The sequence below is a fragment of the Oncorhynchus masou genome, chromosome 29, assembly GCF_036934945.1.
Source record: "Oncorhynchus masou masou isolate Uvic2021 chromosome 29, UVic_Omas_1.1, whole genome shotgun sequence".
Classification (NCBI taxonomy): domain Eukaryota; kingdom Metazoa; phylum Chordata; class Actinopteri; order Salmoniformes; family Salmonidae; genus Oncorhynchus; species Oncorhynchus masou.
In genome coordinates, this window is record NC_088240.1 from 63,186,542 (window position 1) to 63,211,362 (window position 24,821).

Here is a 24,821-nt window from a genome sequence, read left to right on the forward strand (position 1 = left end):
GAAAATTATGTCATGGATTTAGAAGCTTCTGATAGGCTAATTGACATCATTTGAGTCAATTGGAGGTGTATTTCAAGGCCTACCTTCAAACTCAGTGCCTCTTTGCTTGACATCATGGGGAAATCAAAATAAATCAGCCAAGACCTAAGAAAAAACATTGTAGGCCTCCACACATCTGGTTCATCCTTGGGAGCAATTTCCAAACACCTGAAGGTACCACATTCATCTGTACAAACAATAGTACAATAGAGATGAGATGTACTTTGGTGCGAAAAGTGCAAATCACAGAACAACAGGAAAGGACAAAAGTACAAAAGTATCTATATCCACATTAAAACGGGTCCTATATCGACAAAACCTGAAAGGCCGCTCAGCAAGGAAGAAGCCACTGCTCCAAAACCGCCATAAAAAAGCCAGACTACGGTTTGCAACTGCACATGGGGACAAAGATCGTACTTTTTGGAGAAATGTCCTCTGGTCTGACCATTATGTTTGAAGGAAAAAGGGAATGCTTGCAAGCCGAAGAACACCATCCCAAACGTGAAGCACGGGGGTGGCAGCATCATATTGTGGGGGTGCTTTGCTGCAGGAGGGACTGGTGCACTTAGCAAAATAGATGGCATCATGAGGGAGGAAAATTATGCGGATATATTAAAGCAACATCAAGACATCAGTCAGGAAGTTAAAGCTTGGTCGCAAATGGGTCTTCCAAATGGACAATGACCTCAAGGATACTTCCAAAGTGGCTTAAGAACAACAAAGTCATTGAGCCAGACTTACAAAGTCAAGTTATTGGAGTGGCCATCACAAAGCCCTGACCTCAATCCTATAGACAACTTGTGGGCAGAACTGAAAAAGCATGTGCGAGCAAGGAGGCCTACCAACCTGACTCAGTTACACCAGCTCTGCCAAGAGGAATGGGTCAAAATTCACCCAACTTATTGTGGGAAGCTTGTGGAAGGCTACCCAACATTTTGACCCAAGTTAAACTATTTACAGGCAATTCTACCAAATACTAAATGAGTGTATGTTAACTTCTGACCCACTGGGAATGTGATGAAAGAAATAAAAGCTGAAATAAATCACTCTCTACTATTATTCTGGCATTTCACATTTTTTAAATAAAGTGGTGATCCTACCTGACCTAAGACAGGCAATTGTTACTTGGAATAAATGTCAGGAATTGTGAAAAACTGAGTTTAAATGTATTTGGCTAAGGTGTATGTAAACGTCTGACTTCAACTTTATGTATCCTATTTAATATCCTGTATGAAAGATACATGAACTGTATGATATAAACAACTTCTACCCAACCATAGGTGCAGGTTGAGTATATGGCACATGTACAGTATCTGTCTCCACTGCAGCGAGTTTGATAAACACACACCTGTTTCCAGTGAAGCCTTCAGCACAATCGCACTGGCCTGTCTCAGGGTCACAGTGGCCCCGGTTGTGACACACACACTCGTGGGCACAGTTAGGACCAAACCTGCCCTCTGCACAGCGCTCTGTACACACCTCACCCTGAGGGAGAGAGAGAAAGATAGAGAGAAATAGAGAGAGAAAAAAAGTGGAGAGAGAGAGAGAGAGAAAGCGTACATGGTATGACGACAATAAAACAGGGATCTGATTGATAACCTCAAAATATAAAGATTTCCCATGTTGACCACCTGATGCTGTGTTTGAGTCAGGAAACATACCGTCCATCCAGGGGGGCACGCACAGATTCCTTTCCCCTGGCAAATGCCCCCGTTCTGGCACGGGCATCGCGGCAGGCATCGAATCTTTGGGCATGCCTTCTCACAGCTGAGGAACATGGAGGAAAGAACACTGAGTGGCAGCTCGACTCAGATTGTGTAGAGATTGAAATGTAGGGTACAAGTTAACGTGTTCCTATCTTTTTCAATTTAGTGGAATCTCTTTTTTATTCAGTGCATAAACATACAGAAAAAGTTGTTTAAGGACAAATAAAATGATTGCACTTGCATCAAATACTCAACTGTACACAGTAGAATTCATCAATAGTGGTACATTGCCTACTGGTGCCTATAGTCAAAGGGCCACCCACCAAAAAAGGCTTCAGAAAAGGCATTCCATGACCCAGGAAACAAAATTGTAAGGTTTCAACATCATTACGTAGATAATTGTATGAACACTGTGTGGTTCAAAACTGGTAAAAGTTGCACAGTGCTTAAATATTATGAACCAAAGATAGCATTTTGGGTAATTTCCCCTAGCAACATAATGAGGTTGGCATGTTTCACCTCGGTTACATTTGTTACACACTTTCCGTTGTCCATGCTTGCAGAAAGCAACTTACGTACCGGACCGGAGAAATCATGGACTATTTCGAGATAAGAAGCTGTTGAAAGGTCCTAAATAGATTTTCTCTCAGATGCCCGAACAGCGCATTGTGTAGTTGTCGGGACTTTGGAATGTTTTCATATCTGTGTTAGCTAGCAAATGTTGTGCTGTCTTTAGTTTGGCTAGAAGGCAAAGGCAATGATTGCTAAATAAAGCTGACAAAACATCCTATACGGGTTCATCTGGATAGTGAAGGACCGGTAACATGTTGCTTGATCTTATGCGTGGACAAACACCGAACACACAAATAGTTCTGTGGGCCAGTGTGCAACAAAAGTAACCAATGTGAAACATAGCAATGTCGGAGCGTTGCTTTTCTCTCCAAAACTCTTGAACGTGCCGTCCTTGGCCAGCTCTCCCGCTATCTCTCTCAGAATGACCTTCTTGATCCAAATCAGTCAGGTTTCAAGACTAGTCATTCAACTGAGACTGCTCTTCTCTGCATCACGGAGGCGCTCCGCACTGCTAAAGCTAACTCTCTCTCCTCTGCTCTCATCCTTCTAGACCTATCGGCTGCCTTCGATACTGTGAACCATCAGATCCTCCTCTCCACCCTCTCCGAGTTGGGCATCTCCGGCGCGGCCCACGCTTGGATTGCGTCCTACCTGACAGGTCGCTCCTACCAGGTGGCGTGGCGAGAATCTGTCTCCTCGCCACGCGCTCTCACCACTGGTGTCCCCCAGGGCTCTGTTCTAGGCCCTCTCCTATTCTCGCTATACACCAAGTCACTTGGCTCTGTCATAACCTCACATGGTCTCTCCTATCATTGCTATGCAGACGACACACAATTAATCTTCTCCTTTCCCCCTTCTGATGACCAGGTGGCGAATCGCATCTCTGCATGTCTGGCAGACATATCAGTGTGGATGACGGATCACCACCTCAAGCTGAACCTCGGCAAGACGGAGCTGCTCTTCCTCCCGGGGAAGGACTGCCCGTTCCATGATCTCGCCATCACGGTTGACAACTCCATTGTGTCCTCCTCCCAGAGCGCTAAGAACCTTGGCGTGATCCTGGACAACACCCTGTCGTTCTCAACCAACATCATGGCGGTGGCCCGTTCCTGTAGGTTCATGCTCTACAACATCCGCAGAGTACGACCCTGCCTCACACAGGAAGCGGCGCAGGTCCTAATCCAGGCACTTGTCATCTCCCGTCTGGATTACTGCAACTCGCTGTTGGCTGGGCTCCCTGCCTGTGCCATTAAACCCCTACAACTCATCCAGAACGCCGCAGCCCGTCTGGTGTTCAACCTTCCCAAGTTCTCTCACGTCACCCCGCTCCTCCGCTCTCTCCACTGGCTTCCAGTTGAAGCTCGCATCCGCTACAAGACCATGGTGCTTGCCTACGGAGCTGTGAGGGGAACGGCACCGCAGTACCTCCAGGCTCTGATCAGGCCCTACACCCAAGCAAGGGCACTGCGTTCATCCACCTCTGGCCTGCTCGCCTCCCTACCATTGAGGAAGTACAGTTCCCGCTCAGCCCAGTCAAAACTGTTCGCTGCTCTGGCCCCCCAATGGTGGAACAAACTCCCTCACGACGCCAGGACAGCGGAGTCAATCACCATTCCGGAGACACCTGAAACCCCACCTCTTCAAGGAATACCTAGGATAGGATAAGTAATCCTTCTCACCACCCCCCCCCTTAATGATTTAGATGCACTATTGTAAAGTGGCTGTTCCACTGGATGTCAGAAGGTGAATTCACCAATTTGTAAGTCGCTCTGGATAAGAGCGTCTGCTAAATGACTTAAATGTAAAATGTAAATGTAATGCTAGGGATATTATCCAAGATGCGCTATGATTCTGATGCTAAAGACATAACTTGTACTAAAAATAACAACTTAACATGCAACTTTTACAAGTTTTGAACCACACAGTGTTCATATTCATATCATTATCTACCTAGTTGTTGACATTTTGCCGTTTGTTTCCTGGGTCATGGATCAACATATGCTTTGTGGTTGGCCCTTGGGCTATTAGAGTGCTGTGCTGTTTTCTGACATTGGCAGTTGCCTCATATAAAGACCTTCCACTAATTCCTAGTGGTTCTCTACTCATCCTCAGAGGCATCTAAAACACAGGGTGTAACTAATGACTCATGCTCTAACCTAGTGTTTCAAGAGGGGCTCTTTTCCTGCATTGGTAAGATGGAGTAAGGCCATAGGATATGGTATAACAATTAGTCTACTGCCTCTCCATTTTGTCTTTCCAACCTTAACATACTATTTACTTTATATTGATACATATAGCTGTAGGCCTATTTGAGAGAGTGTTACTTCTACTACTCACAATGTACCAGTGAAATTGTCTCGACACAGGCATTCTCCAGTCACTTTATTGCAGGAACCCCCAGTTCCACACTGGCACTTCTGAAGACAGCCCTTGCCAAAGGTGACTGGTGGGCAGGGGTCCTCGCAGCGGTGCCCAATGTAGCCTGGAGGACACTGGCAGGTACCGGTCACAGGATTGCACAGGCCACCGTTCGCGCACTTACACAGCTGACCACAACCTGGACCCCAGTGTTTGTCATCGCAGGCTGGAAGACGCACACAGACAGATGATAACAAGACACATAAAAAAGAAACCATACAAAAAAATATATGTAATCATATAAATGTATTCATAAACCAGTGGACTAGTGGACCAGTGTACAACGTTTTCCATCTGATATCTCTGAAAGGGTTTTCTTTCTATTAACTTAACCTGATGTAGTTGTATGGTGTTACACCGTATACTATATGTGATGTCACTGGGACTGTCATGTTTCAACCCAACAACAACAACAACAGCACAGGAACCTTAGTAGAAGACAATGGTAAAGATCACTCCCCCGGGGACAATACATCTATCCATGTATAGTCATGAATTTCCAACAAAAAGAGACATAGTCTATGTCCAACTCTAGCCCTAATAGCTCCAGAATCTAATGTTACCGACTTGTGATTCACGATTGACAGGGCGATTTGCATGGAGCCAACAAAACGGATGAGGTTAAAATTGGGAATTTTACAGCGGCCTTTCGGGATGTCTCCGGCGGTTATCGCCAACCGGTGATTCGCACAGGGTTTGGATTTCAAACAGAGTTAAGGAGCGTCAGGGGGATCATTCCGGATTCCACGAGAACCAGGATCCCACATGGACACACACTGACTCCTCCAATGTCTCATCAATAACGCAGACTGACTGAGGCACAAACCCTATTCCAAGGAAAAAAAGATATCCCAATACAGGTGATGTAACTGATGCTTTGCACACAAGTGATGATCTCACTAACTATCATGATGACAACCATTCAATGATGGATTTATACTTGTCTCATTGAGGTTTGTGGGGAATGACATACAGTGTGAATGATCACAAACAAATCCTACTGTTCTACAGTGCCTTGCGAAAGTATTCGGCCCCCTTGAACTTTGCGACCTTTTGCCACATTTCAGGCTTCAAACATAAAGATATAAAACTGTATTTTTTTGTGAAGAATCAACAACAAGTGGGACACAATCATGAAGTGGAACGACATTTATTGGATATTTCAAACTTTTTTAACAAATCAAAAACTGAAAAATTGGGAGTGCAAAATTATTCAGCCCCTTTACTTTCAGTGCAGCAAACTCTCTCCAGAAGTTCAGTGAGGATCTCTGAATGATCCAATGTTGACCTAAATGACTAATGATGATAAATACAATCCACCTGTGTGTAATCAAGTCTCCGTATAAATGCACCTGCACTGTGATAGTCTCAGAGGTCCGTTAAAAGCGCAGAGAGCATCATGAAGAACAAGGAACACACCAGGCAGGTCCGAGATACTGTTGTGAAGAAGTTTAAAGCCGGATTTGGATACAAAAAGATTTCCCAAGCTTTAAACATCCCAAGGAGCACTGTGCAAGCGATAATATTGAAATGGAAGGAGTATCAGACCACTGCAAATCTACCAAGACCTGGCCGTCCCTCTAAACTTTCAGCTCATACAAGGAGAAGACTGATCAGAAATGCAGCCAAGAGGCCCATGATCACTCTGGATGAACTGCAGAGATCTACAGCTGAGGTGGGAGACTCTGTCCATAGGACAACAATCAGTCGTATATTGCACAAATCTGGTCTTTATGGAAGAGTGGCAAGAAGAAAGCCATTTCTTAAAGATATCCATAAAAAGTGTTGTTTAAAGTTTGCCACAAGCCACCTGGGAGACACACCAAACATGTGGAAGAAGGTGCTCTGGTCAGATGAAACCAAAATTGAACTTTTTGGCAACAATGCAAAGCGTTATGTTTGGCGTAAAAGCAACACAGGTCATCACCCTGACCACACCATCCCCACTGTCAAACATGGTGGTGGCAGCATCATGGTTTGGGCCTGCTTTTCTTCAGCAGGGACAGGGAAGATGGTTAAAATTGATGGGAAGATGGATGGAGCCAAATACAGGACCATTCTGGAAGAAAACCTGATGGAGTCTGCAAAAGACCTGAGACTGGGATGGAGATTTGTCTTCCAGCAAGACAATAATCCAAAACATAAAGCAAAATCTACAATGGATGGTTCAAAAATAAACATATCCAGGTGTTAGAATGGCCAAGTCAAAGTCCAGACCTGAATCCAATCGAGAATCTGTGGAAAGAACTGAAAACTGCTGTTCACAAATGCTCTCCATCCAACCTCACTGAGCTCGAGCTGTTTTGCAAGGAGGAATGGGAAAACATTTCAGTCTCTCGATGTGCAAAACTGATGGAGACATACCCCAAGCGACTTACAGCTGTAATCGCAGCAAAAGGTGGCGCTACAAAGTATTAACTTAAGGGGGCTGAATAATTTTGCACGCCCAATTTTTCAGTTTTTGATTTGTTGAAAAAGTTTGAAATATCCAATAAATGTCGTTCCACTTCATGATTGTGTCCCACTTGTTGTTGATTCTTCACAAAAAAATACAGTTTTATATCTTTATGTTTGAAGCCTGAAATGTGGCAAAAGGTCGCAAAGTTCAAGGGGGCCGAATACTTTCGCAAGGCACTGTATATGGATTCTAGTGTGCTTGCTTCAGTCACAACTACTACTGCAGTAAAAACTACTAGTTCTTCCACGATGAGAAAAGACAGCTGAAGCACACGCATTTTCTACCGCAACTGTTCCTTTTCTATGTAGTTTATAATGAGATCTTCCACCCACCTCTCTTTCCTTGAGTCACATACAGTATGTACTGTGTCACAGTTTCAAGCAGAACTTCTTTGACATATTAAATGGAGGGTACAGTATGGCCAAATTAGGGTTTGGAGCGAAAACTACCACATAGCTTAGAAATGTTTATTAATCTAACTCAGAACAGGACCTTTGTTCTCTTTTCTTTGTTTAAATGAATCAAACATTTACTCATTCCCTGTGTGGGCATGCAAGAGATGCTGAGAGACTGCAGTTGGAGCGTGTGTCACATTGAGTTATGGGAAGCTCAGCTGGAGCAGCAATAATGTTTACACAGGCGGTCTCCAGGACGCCAATGGAGATTTAGTAAAGGACCTGCAGGGTACTAAGCCTTCTACTATCTGCTATCATCGTCCAGGCCTGACAAGGCTAGCCATGAGTGTGGGCGAGTGAACGTGATGGATTGGACACCTAGGCTTTGAAGAGCTGTGCTCGGACCAGCTGGCTGTGCCCAAGCCTCTGCACTTACCCAATTTATAACAGAACCCAGACCTGTTCTCACATAAATTGTCCATATGTTTGTTTACATCTGATCAGGGTTCAAAAGTGACATTTTTTCAATTGATGCGCTCCTTAAAAATGGCAAGTCTCCATTGTACTGTAAATGGAATGCATTAAAATATGGTGGGAAAATTCCTCTCTTTCCCCAAGTGTATTGTCCGAGTGGTGGTGGAGATCTCGTCTGCATCCAACCACAGCATTATCTCCCACATATCTAACTGAACCACATCCTTCTCTCCCCCATACCGTTCTTTCTCACACACCCTTCTAGAGTATATCACTCTATTCTTAAGTATCAAAACTCAACCAGTCTTCTTTTCTGTACCCAACCCCCCCAACCTCACCCAATATGAATTATTCCATCACAATCTCTCTACCCCAACAGTCTCTTATTAACATACATGTATTTATTTTTCTCTATCTTCCTCTCTCATTCTCTCTGTCCACTTCTCTCTCTCGCTGCCTCTTGCCCACCTTCTTCCCCCTCTCTCTTGGTCCTTCTCTCTCTCTCCCTCTTCCTCGGTCTTTCTCTCAGCTCTCAGTGCTAAACCTCAGCCTCTCTCTCTCTCATTTCCCACAGCTAGCTCAAAACACAGGTATCTATTCCAGAAAGTGTCAGCTCTCATTCTGCCAGTGGGTTTTATTATAGGACTCAGCAGTATGGGGCCCGAGGCCAGCACTCGTTTGCCCAGAGAGAGAAGGAGAGAGAAGCAAAGTGGGAGAGGGGTAACATTTCCCCTTCCCATCATCCCCTCTGAAGGCATCATACTCCACTAGCTTATGTTAAGCCCTCCATTCAGCACTGTACTAGTGACCTGGTTGAGTTCAGAAGAACACTGGCATCGATTAACTAGGAGTTTCTGGGATAAATATAATGTAAAACATTAATCCTGTGCTGAAATGGAGCTATTTGAATTCATATGCAAACTAAAAAAAAAATTTAGCATATGATTCCAAAAGTGTATACTTGCAAAATACGGAAAATATTGATTTCCATCCCGGGCCCTGGATCTAAGCATGCAGTATACTTTGGGGAGCTTTGGGGATGTTACATACTTGATGTAGCATAAAATGTCAAGTGCCAGGAAGGGGATAGACATAGTGTCCTCCTGGTCTAATAAACTGTTTTCTGGACTGTGGCTTACTTCAATGACGCATAATTGTTTACTTGGTCCCTTGCTGTTTCCATTGGAAAGCCCTTTGTGTGATTGAGTGTGTGTGTGAGGATCAGTTTTTGAATAATGGTCACTTGTCATTTCCTGCAGAGTGTGTGTGTGTGTGTGTGTGTGTGTGTGTGTGTGTGTGTGTGTGTGTGTGTGTGTTGATGTAACGCACCACTGGAGCAGTCGTCGCCACGCCAGCCTCCCTCACACTGGCAGCGGTCTGGAGCAACACATCTCCCATGGACACACTCCTTAGTACAGCGGGCTAGTGATGAAAAACACACACAAACACACTCTTAATTAGACTAGAAGGTTGGTGGAGATATTATATATGTTATGTAACGCATGCATGTCAACTCTCCAGAATGTAACAAACTCAGCAACCAAGCACAAAATTGGATGAATTCTAGAAATCAATGGCAAAATATGTAGAAATGTAATTCATTGAAATGCTACTGATGAATCCAAGTGAATCTTCTACGTTTGTTTTGATATGCTAATAAAGACAAGCCTTGACTTTAAACTTACGGACACATTTGTCTCTGCTCTCGTAGTAGCCAGGGCAACACTGGTACCTCCGGCGGTAGTCCATCTTCACCGCCTGTCTGTATGCTGTCTTATAGGTGATCCTGGCCAACACAAAGTCAAATAGAGTATACTTCCTGTTACCCTCTGACCTTATGGACACAACCAGGAAGTAAACAGGAAGTGAGTCGGCAGGCTGTGTTACCTGTGATGGGTGCATCTGTAGGAGGTGCGTAGCTCAGAGCAAGGTTCCTCTGTCACCTGGTCATAAGGGTGGGAATACGACTCCTTCACTGAGGTTGGGAAGCTGTATGAAAGGACAAAATGGAGACATGATAATACACTGACAGAACGAACCCATCGTGGTCTAGAGTTGAGACAACCTGAAGTTCATATTTTGAGCCAAGTGTTACATCTTCAATGATAAGTGCAACAAGAAACAACAAGTTAGCTACAATTAAACCTGCTGCTACTTATATTTCTTTCTCACACATTAAAATGTGCTCTCTTCTATTCTGGTACAATGAAATGAGATGAGCTACACTGATTTACCTCTCCCATACACTACACACGTTGGGGTCCCTGGGGTTCAGAGACCAGGACAGGCCAATCAGAATGCTCAGAACCAGCGGGACGGTACAGGTCTGCAGTGACTGCATGGTCCTGAGGAGAGAAAGGGAGAACAAAGGTTGTGGAGGATATTTATAATGCCTATCCATGGGAGCAATGGCAGTGATAATAGGCTACAAATTGAAAGCATGAGGACCAACATTTGAGGAGAGGGTTAGTTATTAAGGATCAGGTTATGAGCAGGAAAGGGGATAATCAAATACCTATCTTTTTTCTATTCTCATTAAACAGCACATCAAATCATACTGTCTATGTTAAACTGATACTCGTCAGTTTTTTGTTAGGCACTGCTTTTAGCCCGCCATCTGAGTTACAAAGACATCAAACACTTCACAATGTAAAGAATATGAACATTTATCTGAAACCTTCCTGTAGTTTAAAGCAGTATCACCCCTTGTAAAAGAGTTCATTAAACACTAAGCAGAGGTAAGGCAGCGGGCCAGCATTGAGCCGTTTACCCAAACCCTCCCCGTCGTGCTCATTATTCTCCCCATATGGGAACTTAGAACAGAGGAATCTGAACGGTGGTATAAAGTACTTAAGTAAAAATACTTTAAGGTCCTACTTAAGTAGTTTTTTGAGGTATCTGTACTATAGTATTTATATTTTTGACAAATTTTACTTTTACTTCACTACCTTCCTCAAGAAAAGTACCGGTATGTACTTTTCTCCATACATTTTCCCTGACACCCAAAAGTACTTACATTTTGAATGCTTTGCAGGACAGTAAAATGGTCCAATTCACACACTTATCAAGATCCCTGGTCATCCCTACTGCCTCTGATCTGGCGGACTCACTAAACACAAATGCTACGTTTATAAATTATGTCTGAGTGTTGGAGGGTGCCCTGGTTATCCGTAAAAAAATAAAAATATTGTGCTGTCTGGTTTGCTTAATATAAGAAATTTGAAATGATTAAGTATATTTAAGCAATTACATTTACTTGTGATACTTAAGCATATTTAAAACCAAAGATATTTAGACTTTTTCTCAAGTAGTATTTTACTGGGTGACTTTCACTTTTTCTATAGTCATTTTCTATGAAGGTATCTTTACTTTTACTCATTTATGACAATTGGGTACTTTTTTCCACCACTGAATCTGAGAGAGCGAGAAATAGCGAGTGAGCGAGTGAGCGAGCGAGACAGAAATGGATTGGGGGGAGGAATGCGACTCCAGCTACCATCCTAGCTATTATCAATCAGAGCAGGAGAGAAAACTCCACACTCTTCCGCCATGTCCCCTTCCACACTCACACCATCTGGATCCAATCAAAACGCAGACCCAGGGGAACGCCCAGTGATGAGGACCAGAGCAGGCTCTCAGGGAGCGGCAGAGAAAGTGGTCTTTTTCCCCCAAAACTCCCATGGACATTTTGGGAAGTTCTGCAACACTATAGCATGGGTCGACTGAAGGGCCATTACCCTCATCGTGGGAAAGGGACAGTCTTTGGAGGATGGACTCATGTTGACTTAACATTGGTCAAGGCTATTTATTCCCTTCTGTTTTTCTAATAAGTCCCCCTGACAAAGTTAGTGTACTGCTTCTCAGGTCACCAACGAGGATGAAATAAAGAGCTTGGGGTATTAAACAATTTCTATGACTATTCCAAAGGAGATATTCAGCATTTATTTCAGTCAAGCAAAGAGAGGAACAACAAGGCACTTAAATAAGTCTAGGTCTAGCCCATCACAAGGTTTCCTCCTCCCCTCACAACGTAAGGTTGTGGTTTTTCAATAATGCCATGTTAGGATCCCTTTTAGGGGTTTCAGCCCAAGCATTTTCCTAATCAGAGTAACAAACAAACTGCAGCCACAGCCCAGCAGTCACACTGGACCTAAACCTACAGCTGTAGTTATAAGTTGATTTGACACAATGCTCCCTGTAACATAAATCAAGTACATTCACGATCTGCTGCTTTTGATATATCCCCCTCACAACCCTCCTGTTCTCTGTGTCAGGAGATAATACACATTCTGGCACACACTCTAACGCCTTAAAAAGCTGCACCACAAAAACAGGATTTTATAAGAACAGGCATATGGTTTTTATTAAGAGGAGCAATCGACTTTAGCAGCCACTTCATTGGACTGGAGTAAATATTTTTCACTTGCTTTTTTATTTTTAATTGAGCTTCATTAGACAAAGTATTGAAACCGCATGGGAATTCTTAAGTGCTGAGAAAGAGAGTGTAGGTTTAATGGGTGCAGAGGTGAAGAAAGCTCTGACTGACTTGAGATGAATGTCCGCGGCAGTTCACATTACATGTTTGGATTACCTTTAAATTGAACGGTAGGTCGGTAGACTCAACTGGTACGTAGGTAGCATACCCCTGCTCAGAGAGGTCAAGGGGTTCAGGTCCTCTCCCCACCAAAAGTAGGCTTTTATTCGCTACTCCACCCATACATGTGGGTTGATTATAGAATCCTGCCCAAGCCTTTGCTGCTGAGAGTACACTCTTATTAATCTCAACCTACAGTTTATTATATTTTACCTTATCATCTTTTTTCTATAATCTTTTATAAAAATCAAAAGTCTTCTTCTGTGTTGCTTTATGCAACCAACATATAATAAAAACATACACAGATGACAAAATATATTTATGATGTAACAAGTGATAAGTGCAGATGGGCACCAGATTTGGCTCTACATATATTTTAGCTCTGGTCCAGGGTGTATTCTGGACCAGAACTACTGTACATCTACGGTATGTGCCTTGAATGGTACAGAGATGGTTCTGGACCTCTAACGCTGCAGCCTGCACTAGAAGGCTTTTGGGTTAGTTTCAATGAGCAAAGCAGACCATCTAAACTGGACTCATGCAGCCCAATAAAAAAATAGAGGATAGGAATACACAGTACAACGCATGTGTGCGCGCACACACACACACACACTTTCTAATACTTTCATCGATAGCTCATTTGTTTTTCATGTTCTTAAAACGTTCCATGCACAAAATGAGTCCCACACGTTGAAACGAGTACAGAGAAACTATTTATAGTATATTCGCTAATTCATTGGACTTGTCTTGGCTCACAATGTCAAGCGCCCCAGAACTGAACAAGTGGCCCAGGCGTGTGCAGATCGTACCAACTGGAGAATGCCCTAATGTTTAAAAGGGCCCCACAATGCTCTTTCTAGAACTGCACAGGGATTTCAATGAAAACAAGGCCCAAATGAAAACAGATGTACTCGTGTCACATTAATCTTGCAAAACCGAGACACTCTTATGCATGTTGTTACCATTCAATTTCAGTCTTGCAAAAGACTCAGAAATGAGACTAAGGAAAAACATTTGATTTGGTTTCACACATCTGAAACCATTGCATTCAGTTTTCATTTAATGACAGCTCTGGAGGCTACTCACATGTATTTACTGAAACTCCATGTCCTTTATTATTATTTTTATTGTTATTATTATTATTATTTCATCTTTATTATTTCATTTGAACCATGCAATATGCATGCTATAGCGATTCATTCACATTTACTGAGCATCCTAAAGCTTCTTGTCTTCCAAGACGATCCAGTCTTGAGTGGCATGGGGTCTTAAGGGTCAATATTGGATAACAAGCTCCTTAAGTAAGAGCAGAGACTTTTTTCATTCTGTCAGTAAATGGTGAAATTCTAGACACTGCACATGGCACTATTTAAATGCTGCTTGCCTGTTTCCCTCCCCTCTACTCCTCTCTCTCTCTCTCTTTGGGGTTGAACTGTTAATTGAGGTAGAAAATATTAGTCACTCTTTGGAACGGAGCGTTGCAAAGGAAAATAAAATTGAGAGAAAAACGCATTGGTGTGGATTGGTGACAGAACGAGAGAGAGAAAGAGAAAATAGAAAAGGAGAAAAGAGACAGAGACAGAGACAGAGACAGAGACAGAGAGAGAGAGAGAGAGAGAGAGAGAGAGAGAGAGAGAGAAAGATAGAGAGAGAGAGAAAGACAGAGAGAGAGAGAAAGACAGAGAGAAAGACAGAGGGGATGCCAAGGACAACTTGATTTTCATGTAGAGGGGTGCAATATCTAAACCAGACTAAGACACTAAGCTACACAATATGAAGTCTCAAGTTCACAGTAATTTCTCAAAGTTTCTCCTGGGAATCTCCTGGCAGTGTAAAATGCTATAATAGTGTTACATGATCAATAATATGAATATCATTTCTAAATGTACAAATGTTCCAAATTATTGAAGCCAAATAGAGAAAAACAACACAGGAAAACAGTTTACTCACTTCAGTATTGCATTCGCCACGTCTGCACTGCGCAAAAACGATGGGTTAAGCATCGACCCCTTTGTAATGAGGTCAATATCCATACAACAACCAACTCCTATATATGATTCTATGATATTTACAAGGTAACAACAACCAATCAAAGGTCAATGTCACCAGCTGCACTGTTTTCATGATAGATTGTAGTTGAACATTATTCAGAAAATGTGATTTAAAAAAGCATCAGCTAAATCATACAGGTATATGATTTTCAATGCATATCACTTAGGTAACGTAACAACCAAAACTTGTCAACACGATATAACTGGCTGAACGATTCTGATGATCAATTCCCCTGATTAGTGATATCAAGAGCCTTTTTCGAAAAATATAACCATTTCAAGCTTTAGACTTTGTGTCATCAATTTACATATGAACTTTAAGAATAACAAATCCATAAAAGTGCTCTCAATTTGACAAGGATTGCCAGCTGGAGTGAATAAAATGGAGAGCTTGATGTGTCACTCTAACCACAGCCTATAGCCCAGACTCTGCAGCATTAGCCCTCAGCCCCTCTACCCTCCATTAAAACACAGTTACTGTAAACTGGATTTAAAACCCATAATCCTTTGCATCTGGGATTTCTTCATGGTGCGCATGAGAGATTTGGCTCATTCGACCACAGCTAGGCTGGCACACACTCCCTAGACGCTGTAATGCCACATGTTGGATGGATGGGTGTGGGGGCAAAGGGAGTAGGCACCATCAACAACCCTTTGGGAGAATAGGAACTTGATGGAACAACTACACACCACCCCACACCCAATCTTTCAAATTCATACTTTCAGAAACATGAATGTTTTTTTTGCAAATCAGAAATATATGTGGTGTGTAACTGTTGATTTGGTAAATTTCTTAGATTTATCCATAACATCTTTTATTGTTTCTTGAACATGACACATTTTGCGGGTGTTTACAGTGAGGCTTTGTACATTAAGGGTGGTACCGCACCACAAGTCTCATCCCCCACACACTGGAACATTCTGAGTGGAAGTCTTGGCAGCTCATATGCTGTTGATGGCTGTCGTAGGATTTGCGTGACAACGGGATGATATGGAGAGAAAGAGGAGGGGTTCGTCATTTGGAGAGTTACTTCTCGGAAGGCTGTATTTTGCTGAGTGTGCTTGGAGCTGCAGGGTGTGCTGTCTTCTGTAAGATTCATGCGAATGAACTATGAGTTCTTGAACTTTGACCTTTGACCTGAGAAAAAAAAGACACCTTTAACTTTTGGGTGTCTGCTTCTTTTGTCTTCCGTTTGCAGACAAGTTAAATGTGTTATTGTGACTCAGCAGATCTGTTTGATGCTTTCTTTTTACTGAATGTTCATGGAAAAGCACAGACGTAAACATTTTGGATGCGATTCAACACAACCTCTTCAATTCAGTGACATACAGTGCCTTGCGAAAGTATTCGGCCCCCTTGAACTTTGCGACCTTTTGCCACATTTCAGGCTTCAAACATAAAGATATAAAACTGTATTTTTTTGTGAAGAATCAACAAGCCGGATTTGGATACAAAAAGATTTCCCAAGCTTTAAACATCCCAAGGAGCACTGTGCAAGCGATAATATTGAAATGGAAGGAGTATCAGACCACTGCAAATCTACCAAGACCTGGCCGTCCCTCTAAACTTTCAGCTCACACAAGGAGAAGACTGATCAGAGATGCAGCCAAGAGGCCCATGATCACTCTAGATGAACTGCAGATATCTAAAGCTGAGGTGGGAGACTCTTTCCATAGGACAACAATCAGTCGTATATTGCACAAATCTGGCCTTTATGGAAGAGTGGCAAGAAGAAAGCCATTTCTTAAAGATATCCATAAAAAGTGTTGTATAAAGTTTGCCACAAGCCACCTGGGAGACACACCAAACATGTGGAAGAAGGTGCTCTGGTCAGATGAAACCAAAATTGAACTTTTTGGCAACAATGCAAAGCGTTATGTTTGGCGTAAAAGCAACACAGCTCATCACCCTGAACACACCATCCCCACTGTCAAACATGGTGGTGGCAGCATCATGGTTTGGGCCTGCTTTTCTTCAGCAGGGACAGGGAAGATGGTTAAAATTGATGGGAAGATGGATGGAGCCAAATACAGGACCATTGTGGAAGAAAACATGATGGAGTCTGCAAAGACCTGAGACTGGGACGGAGATTTGTCTTCCAACAAGACAATGATCCAAAACATAAAGCAAAATCTACAATGGAATGGTTAAAAAATAAACATATCCAGGTGTTAGAATGGCCAAGTCAAAGTCCAGACCTGAATCCAATCGAGAATCTGTGGAAAGAACTGAAAACTGCTGTTCACAAATGCTCTCTATCCAACCTCACTGAGCTCGAGCTGTTTTGCAAGGAGGAATGGGAAAAAATTTCAGTCTCTCGATGTGCAAAACTGATAGAGACATACCCCAAGCGACTTACAGCTGTAATCGCAGCAAAAGGTAGCGCTACAAATTATTAACTTAAGGGGGCTGAATAATTTTGCACGCCCAATTTTTCAGTTTTTGATTTGTTAAAAAAGTTTGAAATATCCAATTAATGTCGTTCCACTTCATGATTGTGTCCCACTTGTTGTTGATTCTTCACAAAAAATACAGTTTTATATCTTTATGTTTGAAGCCTGAAATGTGGCAAAAGGTCGCAATGTTCAAGGGGGCCGAATACTTTCGCAAGGCACTGTATGCTTAATGGTGTCTGCCAATCTATGCTAGGGTTTGAGTCATAGAACATCTCTCTAATACTTCGATAAATCAGGGTAGTTGCTATGGAAAAACAAATCAAATGGTCCCCATGTCAATTGTATGTCATCCCTATGTCTAATTTCCTCAATCATAATGTTGTACTTCATGCTCTTTTCTTATTTTATTCATGTTGGCTCTTTAACTCAACTTCTGTCTTGCTTTGGGATCCAATTATTGTGGGAACCTCTACTTGAGTGAATTATTCTAGATGATGTGTATCGTCCTCGGCTGATCTTCTCATGACACTACCAGACATAACACTCAGCTTCTTTTTTGTTGTTCTTTCTTTCTTTATTTTACCCCTTTTTCTCCCCAATTTCGTGGAATCCAATTGTTTTAGTAGCTCCTATCTTGTCTCATCGCTACAACTCCCGTACGGTCTCGGGAGAGAAGAAGGTTGAAAGTCATGCGTCCTCCAATACCCAACCAAGCCGCACTGCTTCTTAACACAGCGCCATCCAACCCGGAAGCCAGCCGCACCAATGTGTCGGAGGAAACACCGTGCACCTGGCAACCTTGGTTAGCACGCACTGCGCCCGGCCCGCCACAGGAGTCGCTGGTGCGCGGTGAGACAAGGATATCTCTACCGAACAATCCCTCCCTAACCCGGACGACGCTATGCCAATTGTGCGTCGCCCCACGGACCTCCTGGTCGCGGCCGGTTACGACAGAGCCTGGGCGCGAACCCAGCGCCCTTAACCACTGCGCTACCCGGGAGGCCCTACACTCAGCTTTTACACATACACAACAAGGCCGAGAGGTCACAAGCCTTTGAAATCTTTAGTGGACCATCAGAAAACAAAAACAACCAAAGCTAAACACTTTGATGACCAATGATTAACAACTGACAAAAGCACTTGTGTCTAAGTCAGGGATGGGTAACTAGAGGCCCGTTTTTGTAGGCCCATGGACCAACCTAAAAAAATATATATTTTAAACTCAGTCGGGGTCTCAACTTACTGTTGAGAGTGAGTAGAATCGTAGAAATCACCACGTTTCGATTTTGGCGCGCATCATTTGATGTCAGTCAGTCACTGACAGTCACTCATTTAGCCCATGTCATCTAAAAACTATTAGATTGGTAAATTAGTCTAGCCAGTTATCTAAACTAGTAGTAATCATGGTCGAATTACAGACCCGGGGAGCCCTCATTGATGGTATTAGTCACTCTCACTCTGATATTATATTAAAAACTGCAAACATTTGTCTCCACCCTAGGGCAAAAAATTTCACTTAGGGCCCCAACAAAATGTCACTTAGGGCCCCCAAAAGGCTAGGGCTGTCTCTGACTGCACATGTGAGTATGGATGTGGGTACGCAGAACCGCGAGCCACTGCAACCCCTCACATTGAGTTCAGATTTTTGATGGCCCCCACCCTAATCAAAGTTGCCCATCCCTGGTCAAAGTTTATCAACTGGCCACAAGTTCAACTTTTATGTAAAAAAAATAAAAGACGAAAAGTAATTTATTGAACTTGACCTGTTTTTAACTTTTGATATATCACTTTTGGATGTCTGTTTCTTTAAAAATGTTATTGAACCTCAGGGAATCTGTTTGATGCGGTCAACATTTTGAACTCGATTCAACACAACCCTTCTCAGCAACAGCCTCTTCAATACAGTGACATGCTGTACGCTTAATGGTGTCTGCCAATCTATGCTACGGTTTGAGTCATAAAACACTTCTCTAACGCTTCGTTAAATCAGGGTAGTTGCTATGGAAAAATAAAAAATAACCTTCAGTATGTCTGTATGTCAACTCTATTACCTCACACCTCTTCTCTTCTTCTGCCTAACACACAGGGCCGGACTACCGCATTTGGGGCCCCGGGCCACCGTCCTCCAGGGGAAATGAGCCATGGTTCAGAGAGAAAAATGTGCAGATTTATAATACTATTCTACACATTTTGTCATGAGTCTGGGAGAACATTTTGCAGATTTACAGCTAATTTACAGCAATTCTACACATTTTGCTATCATATGCTATCTGGGGGAAATGAGGAACACGCACCCTATTCTTTTGTGGTCCAGGGCCTGTGTGTGATCAGGGACAGATTACCGAACAGGCATGCAGGGTACATATTTTGCTAACATATGCTATGTGGGGGTCCCCAACCTCCAGGGGTCTACATGATGGTCACACCTTTTCCTCTACTCCTAGAGAGAAGCTCTAGCAGTCTGATAAACCAGAGTTGGGGTGGATATGTTAGACTCTATCCCTGTGATGTTGGTCATGTGGTTCTGGTGTAGGAAGCTTATGTCATAGGCACTGTCAATAGGGTGACACTGAACAGACTGAAATAGATAACGGAGGTAGAGTTGATAAGGGTACCATGGTAATGCTGTTGTTTTGGGCTTTATGAGAACATCAACATGAGCTCTACACATGGCCGAACAGTCAGCCATGGAATATATGCCTTATGGTGTTGTTAAGGTAATACTTGAAGCTAGTTCATGCATGGTCATTCAGACCTAATATATCCATATGATAAGGTCGGTATGAATGCCTGGCCAACTGAAACGTGTTGCACTGACACTCTGGGAACACATTCTCTCTTTTTGTGTTGGGCGTTTGGCCAAGTTGAGGCCTCTCTCTCCAAGTTGCGTCGCTCCACAGTGAGGGCTTGTGTGTTCTCATCTGCAACCAGCTAGCCACACAGTGTAAACTACCTCTAGGGCCGGCACACTCCAGACCATAACCACAGGCAGAGTGACTGTGGTTTCGTCGGTCAGGGAAAGTGTAGGTGGCCTCACAAACACAAACACTCCGGAGTACTCTAGCCAGAATAAAAACACAAACATATGTACATGTACAGTACACCCCAAAACACACACCTCAGATTAAAAAGCATAGTTTAGGGTCTTAATAGTATTTTTTATGCAAGCTTAACTATATGAAATGGTGGAAAACCTAAAATGGAGGCCCTGGCTGAGGTTTTGGAGGGACATGACCATACAGAGCAGTAATTATATGTGCCGTAATGTCCTGGGGATCATAATGTGTGCGGAGACACATACGCTTCTTGTTATAAAAAAAAGAGACTTTCCACAAACCATAACCAGAAAACACAGGCTTGATTGTAAACGCACACAGCAAGAACACGGTCGAAAGACTACACCATTAGCATTATTGTGAGACCATCGCAGAGATGGCTCCAGCAACAGTTCAGGATTCTGGATATGTAATTACCATAGAATCGAGTGGTATTATTCTAGAGACCACATGCGTGTACAGTGAGCTTTCATAGTGAATGTACCTCCATGCTGGAGACAAGCTGTTTAGTACAGTTTAGTTGGTATAAAAGAACAATCCACTAATCCTATAACCACCATCATGTCACAAATCTCTCCTAAGATGGTGCCTCTTCCTGTTCGGGCCTATTAGCTGCCATCGATTCCCATTGCCTGGTCTCCCTACGGCCCTACAGACTGCAGAGGCTCTATTTACCCACGTCTTCCGGCACTATGGGTTTCCAGAGGACATCGTATCTGATCGGGGTCCCCAGTTCTGGGGGTCTCGGTCAGCCTTACCTCTGGTTATCACCCCGAAAATAATGGGCAGGTGGAGAGAGTAAACCAGGAAGTGGGTAGGTTTCTGAGGTCGTACTGCCAGGACCGGCCAGGAGAATGGGCGAGGTACTTCCCGTGGGCAGTGTTGGCCCAGACCTCACTTCGTCATTCATCCACGAATATGTCGCCATTCGAATGCGTACTGGGCTACCAGCCGGTCCTGGCTCCGTGGCATCAGAGTCAGACCGAAGCTCCTGCGGTGGAGGAGTGGGTACAGCGCTCTAGAGAGACCTGGCGGGCAGTCCAGGATTCTCTCAGGCAGGCCAGTGAACGGCAAAAGAGAAACGCTGACCGCCACCGCAGTGAGGCCCCGGTGTTCGCACCAGGGGACAGGGTCTGGCTCTTGACCCGAAACCTGCCCCTCCGCCTGCCCTGCCGGAAGCTGGGGCCGCAGTGTGTGGGGCCATTTAAAGTCCTGAGGAGAATAAACGAGGTGTGTTTTAGATTGCAACTTCCCTCTTATTATCGCATTAACCCCTCGTTTCATGTGTCTCTCCTCAGGCCGGTGGTAGCTGGTCCCCTACAGGACGGTGAGGTACTGGAGGTCCCCCCACCCCCTCTGGACATCAAGGGGTCCCCAGCGTGCACAGTACGAGCTATTCTGGACTCGAGACGCCGGGTGAGGGGCCTGCAGAACCTCGTGGACTGGGAGGGGTACGGTCCGGAGGAGAGGTGCTGGGTACCTGGGAGAGACATTTTAGATCCTTCCCTCTTGAGGGATTTCCACCGCCTCCAGCCGGATCGCCCTGCGCCTCGTCCCCTTGGGTCGTCCTCGAGCCCGGGGTCGGCGCGCTGCGGGAGCCGCACATCGGGGGGGGTACTGTCACGAATCTCGCAGAAGATGGTGCCTCTTCCTGATCGGGCAGCGCTCGGCGGTCGTCGTCGCCGGCCTATTGGCTGCCATCGATTCCCTTTCAGTTTGTTTCTGTTTATTGGGTTTAATTGGGTACACCAGTTTTGAGTTAGTGTTTGTTTGTAGGCTATTTAAGGGCACTAGGCCCGCTGGGTATTTGTGCGGGCTTGTTCTCTGTTATTTGGTTTTGGTGTATTAGTGAGATCTATATTTTTCCGGACAGTTTTAGTCCTTTGTATTTTGGACGGGTTATTTCATGCGCCCTTGTGTTTCGCATGTCCGTGTCTCCACTGTCTTTGGAATAAAATATCCACGTACGGAATGACCTGCTTTCTGCACTTGACTCCTCCACTCACCATTCATAGAAGTCGTAACACATCATTATAACCGAATCCTCAGCTGTAGATTAATATTTACCATAATTATCCTCAATAAATACTGTAACATCCTGACATACAGGTCTTGAATATTGAAACGATAAATGACTACATCATTTGAGAATTTCACAATTACACAATTTGTGTTATGACTTTCTAGACATCCTGATAACCATGACCATTGAAACATTCACAGGAATGTTGATTGTTCTGGTGTTGTAGTATGAATCATCATCAGAAGCTTGTTTGTTCAGAACTACCCCTTCCTTTGCTCTTCCTGTCATACCCTGTAGTGAAATCACCTCTCCTACTACAATAGGGTGGTGGCACTACAACAGGAAGTTCTCTATAGTCTGAAGGTCTCTGTGAGTCACCCTGTGCTGCCCTGGACCCCACAATTCTATTGTTATACTACCCCTTGAATCACTTCACACATGATGCCATGATCATGATGCTCGTCCAAGTCATTGGATGAAAGTTAGAAAAGGGCCGTGGCGCGTGACAGTGAAGAGATATGAGTCTGTAAGGTGTCAAGGTTGTTTGTGTACAAGAAAGAGGGGTTATAAACTCAAGACACCAGTCACCCTCCTCATGATGTCACACTTCACACGTAAATGTACGTAATTCTATGAACAAAAGTGGACTTCATCATAAAGAATGTGTATGGTACTTTCTAAACACAAGTGACCGTCGCACAAGGCCGGACGTCAAGCACAGACAAAGAACAGCTTAGCGTACTTACACAAACGCACTGGATGGATAGCAAGTGACGACAATAATATAGCTACCATGACCACCACCAATTTGAGCTAGACACTGCAGATTGCAGTCTTTCAATATTCCTCGAAAATGTCCTCTACCAGTCTGTCCCACATCGTATCTATTTTTCCATCATTTCCACCACAACGTCAATCTAATTTCCTCAATCATGATTTTGTTCTCCATGCTCTTTTCCTTCATGCTGTCACTTTCACTCAACTTCTCTGTCCTTTTCAGCGGCCCAGAGTATTGTGGGAACGAATTATTCTAGATGATGTGTATCGTCCTCGGCATATTTTCTCATGACACTACCAGACATAAAACTCAGCTTTTCCTCCATGTTTGTTTTCCTCTGGGTTCTTCCAACATACACAACAAGGCCAAGAGGTCACAAGCATTTTAAATCTTTAGTGGACCATCAGAATACAAAAAAAAAACAGCTAAACACTTTGACCAAAGACTAACAACTGACAACAGCACTTGTGTCTAAGTTCATCAACTGGCCACTATTTCAACCTTTATGTCAAAAGATAAAAAGACCAAAAGAGAGTAATAATGTTATCTTGACCTTCTTCTATGGTCCTCAAATGACATTTGGTTTTCTATAGGCACTTTTGTTTACGAAATCAATCCTCCTCCTTATGATCATCCAAGTCTAGAAAAGCCATGCCTGTTTTGTGACCACACTGTAGTCTGTGCACTGTGCACATCTGGATCTGCTACACTGACGGTGGCAAATTCAAAAACACTCTCTGCCTCTCGTACTTCCTCAATTTTGCAGTCTGTCAATCAGTACCCAATTAATCATCGGCCGTAGAGCAGCACTAGTACAGTATTCCAATAATGTTTTGTTCTGTATTTTCTCACTAAGGGAAACAGCCAAGCAGAATGTACTCCAACAAAAGGAAATGCTGAACTGATGTGGACAGCAAAAATTGCCTGGTCATCTAAAAAAAACTTCCGTCACACATCCACATAAACACAGACGGGCACATACAGAGACCTACAGTGACTTCATTGAGGCCTCACATGCCCTCCCCCACAACAAGCGTGTGCACTCACACTTTCCATCTCTAGCCACTTATCCTCTTTCCCTTGGCTGAATCCCATGCATATTGCGTACTACTGTAGTCCCAGATGTTAGCTGCAGTCCCCTCTCCAGCGGCAGGGTGTGGTGTCAAACCCCCTCTGCCTTGGCTAACACGAAGACTAACGGAACCATGGTCTCAACAGGACCCACAACGGTCCTGATAGGTTACAGTAACACAGATTTGGATGTTACAGTATACCTTAGTTGAAGTATTTCTCCAATACAGGCATGATCATTCCTAATATATAGGTTTCGGTACAATGCAAAACATTTAGAAAGACTAAAGACAACCCAAGGAATAAACAAAGATTTTCCACATTTAGTGTAACATGTACATTCATACACCGATCCTTCAGTATCCCGTGGTTGAGTATCTGATTCAGGGTCTTCTTCAATAACACATGGTTCCAGCACTAGACATTTCATGCCATGGCATTTGCTTTAAATGCCCAATGAAGCCGTTTTTATATCAATATCACATTTCTTGGTAACAATTAAGTACCTTACTGGAATAGATTTCCATTCAAATGGGCAAAAATGGCATTTTAGCAAAAAAATATATCTCTCAAGTAAAACAATTGCTAGGACTTTCTGGGAATGGTCTGAGTGGGAAGGGAAAAACTAAAAACTAGCTGTTATTGGCAGAGTGGTTTGGAACGCTGTTTGTTATTCGTCTATTAACCAATTTACCCCATGTCACCATGGAACACCAAAACTCCCTCCCATTCAAATCTGCTGATTATAAGGACCTGTGTTTATTGTATTTTCAACCAGCTCACATTTG

The 24,821-nt window shown here is 43.5% G+C and overlaps 1 protein-coding gene across 4 annotated transcripts in view; it reads right to left on the bottom strand.

Moving 5' to 3' along the window:
- LOC135520239 (platelet endothelial aggregation receptor 1-like) overlaps positions 1 to 24,821 on the bottom strand; it is a 39,686-nt gene that overhangs the window by 8,610 nt on the left and 6,255 nt on the right. For all 4 annotated transcript variants that reach the window (XM_064945644.1, XM_064945642.1, XM_064945641.1 and 1 more), the window contains 7 exons: positions 10,298 to 10,408; positions 9,951 to 10,052; positions 9,749 to 9,849; positions 9,393 to 9,485; positions 4,656 to 4,902; positions 1,701 to 1,806; positions 1,388 to 1,524 (listed from right to left, as the gene is read on the bottom strand). In XM_064945644.1, the coding sequence (XP_064801716.1) occupies positions 1,388 to 1,524; positions 1,701 to 1,806; positions 4,656 to 4,902; positions 9,393 to 9,485; positions 9,749 to 9,849; positions 9,951 to 10,052; positions 10,298 to 10,404 (893 nt within the window). In that variant the 5' untranslated portion in view covers positions 10,405 to 10,408. The remainder of the gene's footprint in view (positions 1 to 1,387; positions 1,525 to 1,700; positions 1,807 to 4,655; positions 4,903 to 9,392; positions 9,486 to 9,748; positions 9,850 to 9,950; positions 10,053 to 10,297; positions 10,409 to 24,821) is intronic.